The sequence below is a fragment of the Thamnophis sirtalis genome, unplaced genomic scaffold, assembly GCF_051295495.1.
Source record: "Thamnophis sirtalis isolate CommonGarterSnake01/CBP01778 unplaced genomic scaffold, rThaSir2_p1.2 scaffold_2, whole genome shotgun sequence".
Lineage (NCBI taxonomy): Eukaryota > Metazoa > Chordata > Lepidosauria > Squamata > Natricidae > Thamnophis > Thamnophis sirtalis.
Genome location: NW_028261382.1, coordinates 15728946 through 15742851, shown reverse-complemented (window position 1 = coordinate 15742851; position 13906 = coordinate 15728946). Strand labels below are relative to the sequence as shown.

The 13906-nt window shown below is 48.5% G+C and overlaps 1 protein-coding gene across 1 annotated transcript in view; it reads right to left on the bottom strand.

Annotated features, from left to right (window-relative positions):
* Positions 1–10632, bottom strand: part of ADAMTS17 (ADAM metallopeptidase with thrombospondin type 1 motif 17) — a 166188-nt gene extending 155556 nt beyond the window's left edge. Inside the window, exons 1-2 of the mRNA XM_087704329.1 lie at positions 10548–10632; positions 5416–5783 (exon numbers count right to left, since the gene is read on the bottom strand). Of these exons, the coding sequence (XP_087560455.1) occupies positions 5416–5783; positions 10548–10632 (453 nt within the window). The remainder of the gene's footprint in view (positions 1–5415; positions 5784–10547) is intronic.
* Between the last annotated feature and the right edge of the window lie 3274 nt (positions 10633–13906).

The window sequence follows — 13906 nt, the reverse complement described above, 5'->3', positions numbered from 1 at the left end:
CAATCACCATGAGTTACAACCAAAATTCCAGATCCAGTTGTGGTCCTAAATTAAGGACCTATAAACCCGCCATCCTGGGCCCAAAGTTTGGGAAGTCAGGCTCTGCCTGTCACAAGCCAGGACAAAGGGTGAGTGATGGAGGAGTAACACCTCCTTAAAAAAAACCTTGGTCCAGCTGGCCCGGCTGGGAGCCCCTCGTAAGGGCCCCTTTCCAGGGTTACAGGAGAAGACGGTCAATGGTTTTGAAGGCGGAAGAGGGCTCTAGGCCCCAAAAGCAGATCAAGCAGCAGAACCATCTTCTAGGGGAAGGGAAACTCTGATTATAAACCTCCACTGCCTTGTGGCTAAATCCACTACTGGAAAAGGCTTCGGGAGTCAACCTCCAGGCAAAATCCGGAGCCAGAGTCCCGGAAGCAGTTCGTGACTGTGTACAACCACGTTTTGGTAACTCCTGTGACGCAGCTGGAACCAATCGTATCAATTCTGCTGTTCCATTGGACTATTTCAACGACGCGGAGAGGGGGGATCTGCTGCTTTGTCCACCCTCCATATTAATCTACCCAGGCCTCGTGCTGGAGGGGACACTCCAGCTTTGACTTTTTCCAGAACACAATTCCATAGTCTTTTGAGACTGAAGAATGCCAATGAATGAATCTGTACATCATTTTTCTCCAGAATGATGCTTCGCACGTTACACCAAGCAACACATTTTCCTTTGGTCTGCATTTACCCTGTCTGTAGTTATGAGGCACAGTGTGAATCCAACTTTCCCCAACTTTCTTCTCAGAAGAAAGAAGAGAGAAAGGTAGTTTTTCTAAGGTAGTTTTCTAAGTGAATGAAATTATGAGGAGAGAGAAACATGATCCCTCCCCAGAGCCTGAAGAGGCAACTCCAGACAGGAATCATAATCTACATGGGAATCAGACCTCCCACAAGTTTTTCTACTGTGTCGTTTTTCTAGACAGTACAATTAAATTTAAAACACGCATAAGCTGTGTTACTACAGGGGGATATCCACGATTAACTGTACTATGCTTTCCCCCAATAATTCTGTTTCCTTTGTATGAAAACCCCGAGCCAAATAAGAAGGGCCAAGTCAACTACATAAGACAAAAAATAGGGTTACTTAATTTGTCAAGCAAGTAAGCCAGTTTCATTTGCTTAACTTGCAAATTTAATTTATCAAGTAAAGTGAGTTTGAACGGGTCCAGAGGTATATTATGAGAAGAGTCCTCCACTCCTCTACTCACAATAGAATCCCTTACGCCACCAGGCTCGAAATTTTGGGCTTGGAGAACCTGGAACTACACCATATATGGTCTAACCAAAGCATAGTACACAAAATTATCCGCTACAACGTCCTACCTGTCAACGACTGCTTCAGCTTCAACTGCAACAATACACGAGCACACAAGAGATACAAACTCAAAGTAAACTGCTCCAAACTCAATTGCAGAAAATATGACTTCAGCAGCAGAGTGGTCAATGCCTGGAATGCTCTACTTGACTCCGTTGTTACATCCTCAAACCCTCACAGCTTCAACCTCAAACTGTCTACCGTGTTAAGTTCAGAACATGGCTACTGGACAGTACCGAGTCTTCAGTTGCCTTGATGCCTTTCTTTCTCCATCACCAAAACAGCGCCCTGGTGGTGCAGTGGTTGGAAGGCAGTATTGCAGGCAAACTCTGCCCGCAGTCTGGACTTGGATCCTGAATAACAGAATAACAGAGTTGGAAGGGACCTTGGAGGTCTTCTAGTCCAACTTCCTGCTTGAGCAAGAGATCTTCAACTATTCCCGACAAATGATTATCCAGTTTCTTTTTAAAAACCTCCAGTGTTGAAGCACCCACAACTTCTGGGGGCAAGTTCAGTGGTGGGATGCTGCCAGTTTAACAACTGGTTCGGTGAGCATGCGCTTTACATGCGCCTAAAGCACTTGCACTCAGCGCTGAAAATGGAGCATTTAGAAGTTCAGCTACTTACCTTCCACCTCAACAATGGTAAGTAGAACAGCGAGGGGGGGGGGAATCAGCTGTGCTGTGTGATTGAGATGAGCTAGATAGCAGGAAATAAAGGACAGGAAATGGCAGGGGCAAGTGGGTGGGGCGTCCGAGCTATCGGTTCACCCGAACCGATCCGAACCGGCTAAATACAACCTCTGGGCAAGTTGTTCCACTGATTAATTGTTCTCCCTGTTAGGAAATTTCTCCTTAGTTCTAGGTTGGTTTCTGGGCTCAAGGTTGACCCAGCCTTGCATCCTTCTGAGGACGGTAAAATGAGGAACCAAAATTGTTGGGGGCAATATGCTGAGATTGTAAACCACCCAGAGAGTGCTGTCAAACACTACGGAGCAGGCTAAGCACAAGTGCTCTTGCTTTTACAAAACTGGGATCAGCCTTCGTAGAGCCGACAACTGTCCCAAGTTATATCATGTTCTCTATTTCAAGTCTAGCAGTACTTTTCAAGATGTGGCGTTTCTCCCTCTGTCTGCTCTTTGCCAATGCTGATGCACTTAGCAAAGCTGGAAGGGGACCAGCCATAGGAGCTGGTCCATGTTTCTTGCTCCAGTGCTTAACTCATTCTTTAGCCCGTGCTATTTGATTTATGTATGGTGCACAGATGTCATAAGTGTAACTGCTTTTCACAATCATGGCTTTATTCTTCCCCAGATGGAATTCCGATTAACAATCCCACTGAGTCTTGGAAGAGAAAAGAGTGTCAAACAATGTACTTAACATTGGGTGGGGTTTCGGGAGGCCAAAAATGCTGCATTCAGTGTATAAGACGCACCAAGATTTTCACCCTCTTTTTTTGGGGGGGGGGGCAAAGGTGTATCTTATACTCCAAAAAATACGGTATTTCCAAAATATTTAAAAGGCGGAACAAAACAATAACCCACCCTTATTTGCAACACACTGCAAAGACAGCAAAAGAGATTTGCTTCACCCATCTCTAATTCTGCATTAAACCTTTGGCTAGCAGGGCGCATAATCTCTCTGTTGTGCTGCTTTCCTGTCTCAGACAATCAATGTTACCACAGCTAAAATTCCCACCTGTCTGCTTCTCCTTTTTTTTAAAAAATAATAATTGAGAGGTCTTTCCACCCATTGGTGTGTACATCTCTGCGGGCCCAGGAGAGGCAATTCTGAACACTCGGCATGTCATGAATGAGATTTAACAAAGGAGGGGAAAAAATGTTGACAGCTTTTCAAAAGGGAAAGTAGCCGGATCACTTCTAAGCCCCAAGAAACTTTTAGTGGTAAGCTCCTTTTCTAACATCAATCAGGGAGCTGCTGGGATTCCATTATCTGGTTGCAGGTGCTCACCTAAGGCAGAGCATATATCTCTGTTTTTAAGCTCTGTCATCTTTCCAAGCTGAACCTCACCAAGTTTTTTATCCCAAAGGGCAAATAAGACACAGGATACAGGGAGCGAAAGGACAAAGGATCCTACACAGACTCAAACTATAAGGAATGGAAGGGACCTTCGAAAATGATCTAGTCCAGCTTCCAGTTCAGAGCAGAATCTTCCACCGGTAGACCTCGACTTAACCCCACAACTGAGCACAGGATTTCGCTTGCTAAGCAAGACAGTTGCCACGTCAGCCTTGCCCCGTTTTACAACCTGGCCCTACCCTGTTTCCACGAAAATAAGACCCAACTGGAAAATAAGACCTACCCTGATTTTTCAGGATGCTTGTAATATAAGCCCTACCCCCCCAAAAAAAATAAGACCCAGTTAAGATTGTCAACCAGATGGATCAGAGGTGGTTTTCAGCAGGTTCTGACCAGTTCTGGAGAACCGGTGGCGGAAATTTTGAGTAGTTCAGAGAACCGGTAAATACCATCTCTGGCTGGCCCCGGGAGGCCCCGGCAGTGGGCCCTGAGCGAAATCCACATCTTCGGCAGCTGCTGGGTCAGCCTGGCGCTGGCGCGGCCCAAGAAGAAGCGGAGGGCAGCAGGAGAAGGCGGCAGCGGCAGCGAAGAGGCCTCCCCCAAGAAGCACCGGAGCTTCCCAAGGCCAGCCCCCTCCCAAGAAGGCCCGGCTGATCATCCACAACCTCAGCTTCAAGTGCACGGAAGAGGAGCTGAAGAGCGCCTTCGCTGCCTTCGGGACAGTCCTAGAAGCCTCCCTGCCCAGGAAGCCCGATGGGAAGCTCCGGGGCTTTGCCTTCGTGCAGTTCAGGAATGTCCTGGAGGCAGGAAAAGCCCTGAAGGGGATGAACATGAAGGAGTTCCGCCGCCTCACCCCCCGCCTCTTCCGTCCCACCGCTGTGTCCGATAGGCGTCTCGTGTTTATGGTGGACATAAACGTGAGACGCCTATCGGACACAGCGGTGAGAATGTCCCTGCTGCTGCTGCACTCCACTGCCTTGCCCTCCGCCTCCTCCGACCCCGCCACTGTGTCTGACAGGCCAGACATCTCGCGTTTATAGCAGACATAAACGTGAGTTGCCTGTTGGACACAACGGTGGGCATAGAGGAGGCGGGGGGCAAGGTGGCAGCTGGCAAAGAAAGGGGAGAGGAGGAGGAGGAGGAAAGGGAGAGGGGTGCAGGACAGGGCTCCCGGTGGGGGGGAGAGGGCTACCTCTCTCTCCTCAAACAAACTCTCTCTCAAATTGAGAGAGAGTTTGTTTGAGTGAAGTGAAGAAAGAAACATGCACACACACACACACACACATTACTCACAATAAAAAATTACTTTCAAATTAAATTACAATAATTTTGAATTCCCCCCTCCCTCCGTCTGACCCACATACCTTTTCCAGCTGTGTCACAGAGGATTTCAACTCTCCTCTTGTCCGCCCGCCATGATGAAAATGTAAAAAAATGTAAAAATAAAAAGGCAAGACCTGCTGCTGCCAGAGAAGGAGGCGAGAGAACCACTGCCTCCTTTGCATAAGGAATTTTTCACCTTTTAACCCTTGCTCAGAGTTAAGCAAGGGTTAAAAGGCGAAAAATTCCTTATGCAAAGGAGGCACATGGTTCTCTCACCTCCCCCTGCAGTTAGCACCAAGCAGAGTCGTCCACTGTGACTCTGGCAGCAACTACCTTAACCTTTTTCCTTTTAATTTTTCTTTTCTTTTCATGATGACAGTGGTGAGGCCCTGCCTCCCCTGACTGCATGTCCCTGTTTGGAAAATAGCTTGACCCCCTCTTCTGTGGCAGCCTCTCAAATATTGGAACACTGTTATCCTGTCTCCCCTGGTCCTTCTCTTCAGACTAGCCATGCCAGTTCCTGCAACCCTTCATTGTATGTTTTAGCCCCCGTTTCCTTCTTCTCCCAGCCTTCTTATTGATTTCTCCAACCTTCGTCTCCGCCCTATAAACACCCACACTCTGCAAGGCTGTGCCTTCTTCTATTCATCCCCCCCACACACCCCACAATGACAATAGGTTGATGCAGATAACTACCAGTCCTCCACAGGTGCTGAGCGAAGCAAAAGATTCGTGACTGCGGTTGAGCACATGGCCCGTGTAGAAGCAGAGCTGGTCTACTGGCTGATGATGGGAGATGCTTCGATTCTCGTCAATTTCTTCTACGGAGAAACCAGGAGCCAAAAACTGATCATTGTGGTGGAGCATCAGGTAGAGATCAGAGGTAGGATGGAGCCCAGCACCAAGAGGCAGGCGAATAAGCAATCGGGCAGCATCTTCAGCCAATGGTAGGGACACAGAACGTCGCCTCCGAGGCTTGTTAGGGCCACTTTTGGGGGGTTGCAGAAAAGGGACTCGGTCAAGAGGAATCTGCTCTGGAATCACCATGGCCAGCTCTGCGACAGCTGCAAAGGACAAAGAGAAGAAGGGTTGATCTCAGAAAGCATCCAGCTACCCCAAATCTCCCACAATCAGAGCAACCTTTCCCCCTCTAATTTGTTAATATTCATAGCTCAGGAGGAATCAACCCTGACTTTCAGTGTGTTCTGGACAAGGCTTCCCAAGAGCATGAAGCAAACTCCTTGTCCCGACAAAAACTCCTTTTATCAATTGAGCAGTGAATTCTGCTCATTCACATCCAGCAAAGTCTTTCAAGGGAGGATTTACAGTCACAGAGTTTATCTGATTTGGCGAGCTGCCAGGCCGATATCTGCAAAACTTGGCAAGGAGTCTCTGAGAGTCACCAACCAATTAAGTGAACTAATTGCCTCCTTCAAACTCCACTCCCCTTTTGTTCCTCTTTTATTTCCTCTGGGAGGGGCCATTCATCATCAACCTGTGGCCTTACTCCCAAGTCGGCACCTGTTGTTTAGCTGTTCCCGTCGTCTGGCAACTCTGCGCATGCGCACACTGGGAACAAGCTCCAGTTGTTCGTCTGCCTCACTGAAGGCAGCTGATAACTGGCATACGGCTCTGGCCCCTTCTCTGCTCCCAACGCAGAGCCCTCATCAGAGCCTTCCCCCGACCCCAGGACTGGCCCATGTTCCTCCCCAATCTCTTCACTGTCTAAATCTGCTGCCAGCTCTGCTGGCCACTGGCAGGCCACCACACAATGCTAGTTGTTAGGAAATGACAAAAAAGCTCTTATCCATCCTAAATCTGTGAGCTTCCCCAAAAAATCTAGCTAGACGAGAAAGATCTAGAGCAAGATCCAGAAAGTTGTTTTTAATCTTCTGGAATGGAGCTACTTTGCAGGATTTCAGTCCATCAGAATAGAGCTGGAAGGGACCTTGGAGGTCTTCTAGTCCAACCCCCCCCCCACTGCTCAAGCAGGAGAACCTATACCATTTCAAACAAGTGACTGCCCAGTCTCTTCTCAAAAGCCTCCAGTGATGAAGCATCCACCACTTCTGAAGGCAAGAACTGAGATAAGTTCTGAAGGAGTCAGACCTTATCTAAGCTGAAGTCCAGAATCTCTTGTCAGGGTCCCAGATCAAGGCTGGAGAAAGATCCCCCGAAAAGACAGAAAACGAAGGAGGAAGTGCTACATGGAATCTCTCCCAAGAGTACCTTGTATGCCAATAGTGGCCCATTAGAATTTCACACTGGGATTTCCAGGTTAATTTATTTAGCATATGGCACAGAAGCCATATGCTAGAGCCATATGCCAGTATCAGGCGATGCACCAGGGATGGGTTCCTGCCAGTTCTAACCTCTTCTATAGAAGAGGTTCCACAAATCTACAGTGCCATTTAGAACCGGCTCCAGCTCCCTCCCCCTGCCCGTCCGCACATCATCAAGATGAAGAGCGAGAGGTGGAATTCTGGGAGTTGAAGGCCACAAGTCTTAAAGCTGTCAAGTTTGAACATCCTGGGGTTTTTTTCTAAAGGGTTAGGGGTGCGAGGGTCTTGTAACTTGACAGCTTTAAGACTTGCATGCTTCAAATGCCAGAGTTTCTGAGCCAACATTTTGGTTGCTAAGCAAGAGTGTTGTTAAGTGAGTTTCACCACATTTTACGAGTTGGCCACACCCACTCAGTCACATGGCCGACAAGCCACTCCCACAGTTTTTTGAAACCCACCACTGCGATGCACCCAGTAGAAGTCCTGGCTGGACTTTCTGGAGATCCTCCACTTCTGGTGAGAGCAGCCAAATCTTACTGTCCTACAATTATCTTCAAGCCCAAAGGAACCTCAGAGCATACGATAGAACTATACAGTAAAACAGCTACAGGATACTCAAGTACAGGTAGTCCTCTCTTTACAACAGTTCACTTAGTGACCATTCAAAGTCACAACGGCACTGAAAAAAAGTAACTTATGGCCATTTTTCACGATTACAATCTTTGTGGCAACCCCGTGAACAAATGATACAACTTCAGATGCCTGGCAACTGATTCATACTTTGGCCCGTTGTAGTGTCCCAGGTGTATGTGTGTGTCAATTGATTTCGACTAGCAAAATCAATGGGGGAACCAGATACGTTAGTAATAACTGTGTTACTAACTCATCTACTGCACTGATTCACTTAACAACGGTGGCAAGAAAAGATCGCAGAATGGGGCAAAACTCACTTAACGAACGTCTCACCTAACAGAAATTTGCTTGCCTCGCTTCCCTACTTGAGAGACCGCCTCCTGCCAATTACCTCCCAAAGACCCATTAGATCACACGGATTAGGAGGAGCCGAGGTGGCGCAGTGGTTAAATGCAGCACTACAGGCTACTTCAGCTGACTGCAGTTCTGCAGTTTGGCTGTTCAAATCTCACCGGCTCAGGGTTGACTCAGCCTTCCATCCTTCCGAGGTGGGTAAAATGAGGACCCGGATTGTTGTTGGGGGCAATATGTTGACTCTGTAAAACCGCTTAGAGAGGGCTGAAAGCCCTATGAAGCGGTATATAAGTCTAACTGCTATTGCTATTGCTATTAGGCCTCCTCCGAATTCCATCGGCCGGCCAATGTAGGCTGGCAACCACCCGGAGGAGGGCCTTCTCTGTGGCTGCTCCTGCCCTTTGGAACGATCTCCCCGTGGAGATTCGGACCCTCACCACCCTTCAGGCTTTCCGTAAAGCCGTCAAGACCTGGCTGTTCCAGCAGGCCTGAGGCTGCTGAGTTCCATCCCCTACTCGAATGGGTATGCGTGTTGAGACCTTTTAGACTGTTTTGTACCGTTGTTTGTTTTTTTGTGGTTTTCCTTTTTGTATTGTGTGTTCCCCCCCCCCACCGGTCCTTGGTTTTGTTAGCCGCCCTGAGTCCCTCAGGAATAGGGCGGCATACAAGTCGAATAAAACCTAAACCTAAACCTAAAATAGCAATAGCAATAGCAGTAGACTTATATACCGCTTCATAGGCCTTTCAGGCCTCTCTAAGCGGTTTACAGAGAGTCAGCATATTGTCCCCAACAATCCGGGTCCTCATTTCACCCACCTCGGAAGGATGGAAGGCTGAGTCAACCCTGAGCCGGTGAGATTTGAACCGCTGACCTGCTGATCTAGCAGTAGCCTGCAGTGCTGCATTTAACCACTGCGCCACCTTGGCTCCTAACCTGACATCCTCATTCCTATCAAGCATCCTCAGAAATGCTCAGCAGCTTGCAGCCCAAGTGGAAAGTTGTGTGTTTTTCTACACCAACACACCGACCACTTAAACATGGCATGTTGTATTAACTCAGCCCACTGGAGCTGAATCTTGGAAAGGTGGACTCCTTTTGTGAAACCAGGAGTCTGATCAGCCACTGGTGAGAAGACAGCCCAGGCAGTGGCCGTTTTAACGTTTTTGTCTCAAAGGTGCTTTTTTTTCAAGAGGCAACTGGACTTTCTGGATTTCCTCTGAAGATGGTTCGCTCCTCGCCTGCATCGCTAAATGTCTATGGAGATTTTCAGTCACCCAAGAAAGATGCTTTTTTTTTTCCCAAGAGGCAACTGGACTATCTGTTTTTTCATCGAAGCCGTTTTGCGCCTGTTCAAGAAGCTTCTTCAGCTCTGACTACTAGATCAGTGTTTCTCAACCTTGGCAACTTGAAGACGTCTGGACTTCAACTCCCAGAATTCCCCAGCCAGCGAATGCTGGCTGGGGAATTCTGGGAGTTGAAGTCCAGACGTCTTCAAGTTGCCAAGGTTGAGAAACACTGTACTAGATGATGGGGAAAGTCAGGGTTGAAGAAGCTCCTTGGATGAGAAGCCAAACCTCTTCAAAGAGAAAACAGAAAGCCCATCTGCTTCTTGAAAAAAGCACCTTCGGGACAACCGTGACCTGGATGGCTGAGAACGAGACACGTTCTCGTTTTGCAGCAAAGGCGCGGGGAAGAGAGGAGACCCCCCCCCCCCCTACCACAGGTAAAGGCGCTTCAAGACCCCACAATGCGGCGAGGATCGGCGGGCGAGAAGCGCTTCGCAAAAGCGGCTCTGCGACCCAAGCCAGTCCTCTCCCTTAGCCAGGTGTTGAGACGTTGAAAGCGTTCCGCTCACCGCCTCCGATTCTGCAAAGCAGGGTAGATTTCCAATCTGGAAACAAGAGGCGTCCTTTTTGGATTAAGGGGGGGGGAGGGAATGGGACCCGCGTCTAGAGCAGAAGATGGAAGGAGGGAAAGGAAGAAGGTACGGAAGGAAGAAGACGCGTGCAGGTCGAGGTGGCCCAGTGGTTAAATGCAGCACTGCAGGCTACTTCAGCTGACTGCAGTTCTGCAGTTTGGCGGTTCAAATCTCACCGGCTCTAAGGTTGACTCAGCCTTCCATCCTTCCGAGGTGGGTGAAATGAGGACCCGGATTGTTGTTGGGAGCAATATGCTGACTCTGTAAACCGCTTAGAGAGGGCTGAAAGCCCTATGAAGCGGTATATAAGTCTAACTGCTATTGCTATTGCTATTGCAGCAGCCCGAATTTTGTGGCTTTGCAACACCCCGCATCTCGTGGCTTTAAAACACCCCGCATTCTGTGGCTTTGCTACACCCCGCATCTTGGGCTTTGCAATACCCCGCATTTCATGGCTTTGCAACACCCCGCATCTTGGGAGGCAAGACGCGTGCAAACTCCCCGACCAGCCGCCTCGTTTAAGAGGCGTTTTTCGAGCCAGCCCCCTGGCCGTTTCCCCCCTTCCCGAGAGAGGGATGCGAGGCTAAGCGAAGATGCTCCGGGAAAAGGCAAAGGAGGAAGAGGCGAGGAATCTCCCTACCTGTCTCGGGACTCGCTTGGCCCAGGACGAGCAGCAGAGCGAAGAGCGGGGGCGAGCTAAAGAACAGGAAGGGGCCGTCAAACATTTTAATTGTAGCCGAGGGGCCCCCAAGAACTGGGCTGCAGAAGCCGGGAGCGGGAGGGAAGCGGGAGCCGATGGCAGCAGGCAGGCAGGCAGCAACTTCTTCGGCCGGGACTAATCGCGAAGCCCTCCCAGACTTCTGGGGGGGGGGGGGTAATAATTAACTCCTACTGACAAACTCAACGTGGTTTACAGAAAGGGAGGAAAGGGGAGGAGAGGGAAGGAAAGGAAAAGTGGGGGGCAGAGAAGAGAAAGTGGAGAGGGGGAAAAAAAACTTCGGACGTAAGGTGCTGATTGGAGCTTAATCTGCCGGAGCTACGCCTCCTCCCCGCTGATTGGTCGTCGGAATTAACACACTCGGGTAAATAGCGAAGTTGTAAACTGAGCTGCGGTACACGTGGGTGGCGAGTGAAGGCCGAAGGACGGCAGCAGGGGGCGCTCGAGAGGCATCTCGGCGGGTCTGGATGGGGAGACGTGGGCAGTGCCGGCTGTCTTCAGCACCATTGCTGGGTTAGGCTTGGACTTCCATCCTTGGCTTTGTCTACAGATGTCCAAGCAGGTGAAGGGAGCCATATTTTACCCGCCACACTTGGTTTTCTTTTTCTGTTTGGATTTGGACAAGGTAGAGAACTGTGGTTTGTTTAATTTTGGTTTGCTGGCTCAGTTTCCAGGGGTTGCCTTTGTGCCATTTAATCGTGGCTTGTGGGATTAACCCAGCTTTCGTTAATGCAACACACTGAATGAAGCAGGAAGGAGTCGGCCCCATTGTAGCTGAGTGTTTTTGTGGAAATGCATCCATGGTGTTTTGGGTATCCTGAAATGGGGGTTAATTCCATAAACTGGGATAGGATACCCACTGATAAGCGTGCTGAGTGAAAGTAAAAGCTTTCCAGATAGGTAGAAGCAGTGAGAGGCATGGGGTTTAAGTGGTGCGGTGGCCTAGAGGTGGAGCTCTCACCTCACAATTAAGAAACTGTGGGTTTGAACCTACTCTGTGGATGTGGCCTCCTTTGTGGCTTGCCGGCCATGTGACCTGGTGGGAGTGGCTTGCCAGCCATGTGTTCTCTCTCTCTCTCTCTCTCTCTCTCTCTCTCCTTCCTTTTGTCTCTCTGTCCCCTTTTCCTTTTTTCTTTCATCTCTCTCTCACTTTTTCTTTCTTTTTTCTTTTTTCTTTTTTTCTTTTTTCTTTTTTTCTTTCTTCCTTTCTTTCTCTTTCTCTTTCTCTCTGTATGTGAGTCTGTCTGTCTGTCTGTGTGTGTGTGTGTGTGTGTCAGTGGTGGGTTTCAAAAAATTTTGGAACCTCTTCTGTAGGTGTGGCCTGCTTTCTGGTGGAACCTCTTCGGTAGATTTGACGAACCGGTTCTACCAAACTGGTGCAAACTGGTAGGAACCCACCTCTGGTTCGATCCTAGGTAGAGGCAGGCATTACTCTCTCTGGGCACACTGAGAATATATCTGCTGAACTAAACTCCGCATTGGCAACAGGAAAGGCATCTGGCCATTAAAATACTCTGCTAGCGATTCAGTTGCCCAGACTCCACCCTGCAAGGGATTATGGGGTCGTTAAAAGATGACGATGATTAAAAGCACTAGTGCATCAATAAACATCAGGGCATTTCAAAATACCAAAGACCTCTGTGGAAAATACCAGAGATACTGAATGTAATTTTAAGAGGTACGCCTGAAATTAAATTCCTGCTTGATGATGATCTTAAATTATAACAGGGGAAATCTGCTCTATTGGTTATCAGCAGATTCTGCTGAACAAATATCACATCAGCTCTAAAGGTTGGCTAGAAACAGGCAGTGATTTTAGGAATGAAATTGAAAATAATGGCAAGGATGTAATTGCCACTCGACCTCCTCCGTCTCCTGCACATCCTTGGAACACGGTGTCTAATCGCACCTTCTCCAGCTATCATATCAAAAAGCAAAATCATGTTCTCCGTTGCTTCGGGGCCTGGTTTGGCAATGGTAATGGTACACCGAGAATATATCTGCTGAACAAACTCCGCATTGGTGACAGGAAGGGCATCTGGCCAATAAACATTCAGGTCCGTTCAGTTGCCCAGACTCTCACCCCGCATGGGATTATGGGGTTGTTAAAAGTGGGTGAATGAGAGGCAAGTGCTTCAGAAGTTTTCCTCTTGAATTCTTAACCCTGGTTTGTTGCGTTAGTCACCACATCTGAGTTTACACGTTGAATTATACCAGCGTCTCCTAACTAGATGCCTTCTTTATATTAAACTGCAGTAAATGTGGAGGGCATAACATGAAGAAATGCTGCAGTGAGCTTTAAATGGATGGCTTGCAAAGCATTAAGAACCAGCCACATTTATGGCTTCCTGCAGCGTGTGAAATCATCCTCTCTTGCTTTGCTATGGTTAATAATTAGCAGGCCGCTCTGAAATTAGAATTTAGTGCAGTGTTTGATCCAGCCGCTACTTTGTACACGGAACGTTTTTCAAGAGACGGAGAGAGAAACTGGTGTGTGAGGTTGTGTCACCACAAAAACATCAGCTCTTTTTCAGATGTGTGTGTGTGTGTGTGTGTTTTCCCCATTGTGTAACTCCATGGGGTTTATTAATTCTGTTGGATACAACTACGCTTCAGTTAATCGTGAAATTGGGACATCGGGCAAATCTGAGGTGCTGAGAGAAAGCTTCACTCCCAAATGGCCACCTCATTCCACCCAATGGCTTGGCCTCTTGCTTCTTTCACTGGTCCATACAACTGACTACACCTCCAATTTCATTCTCTCTCTAGCTTGGCCTAGCTTCTCTCTTTGAGCCCATTGTAGTGCCCTGTTTGAGACACATAAGCCAGTCCTCCCCCCCCCTTCCCCTTCTTTCTCTCCCTCCCTTCTCATTGGAGCCAAACCTATTCAAGTCCCCCCTCTCTCTTCTCTCTCTCTTCTCTCTATCTCTCTGTCTCTCTGTCTCTCTGTCTCTCTGTCTCTCTGTCTCTCTGTCTCTCTGTCTCTCTGTCTCTCTGTCTCTCTGTCTCTCTGTCTCTCTGTCTCTGTCTGTCTGTCTGTCTGTCTGTCTCTCTCTCTCTCTCTGTCTCTCTCTCTCTCTCTCTCTCTCTCTCTCTCTCTCCCCCTCTCTCTTCTCGGTGTGGTAATTCACATCTGTCAGACCTTCATCTCTATGGAAATTCTCAATCATCCAGATCAGAGGTGGTATTCAGCAGGTTCTGACCAGTTCTGGAGAACCGATAGCAGAAATTTTCAGTAGTACAGAGAACTGGTAAATGCCACCTCTGACTGCCCCTGCCCC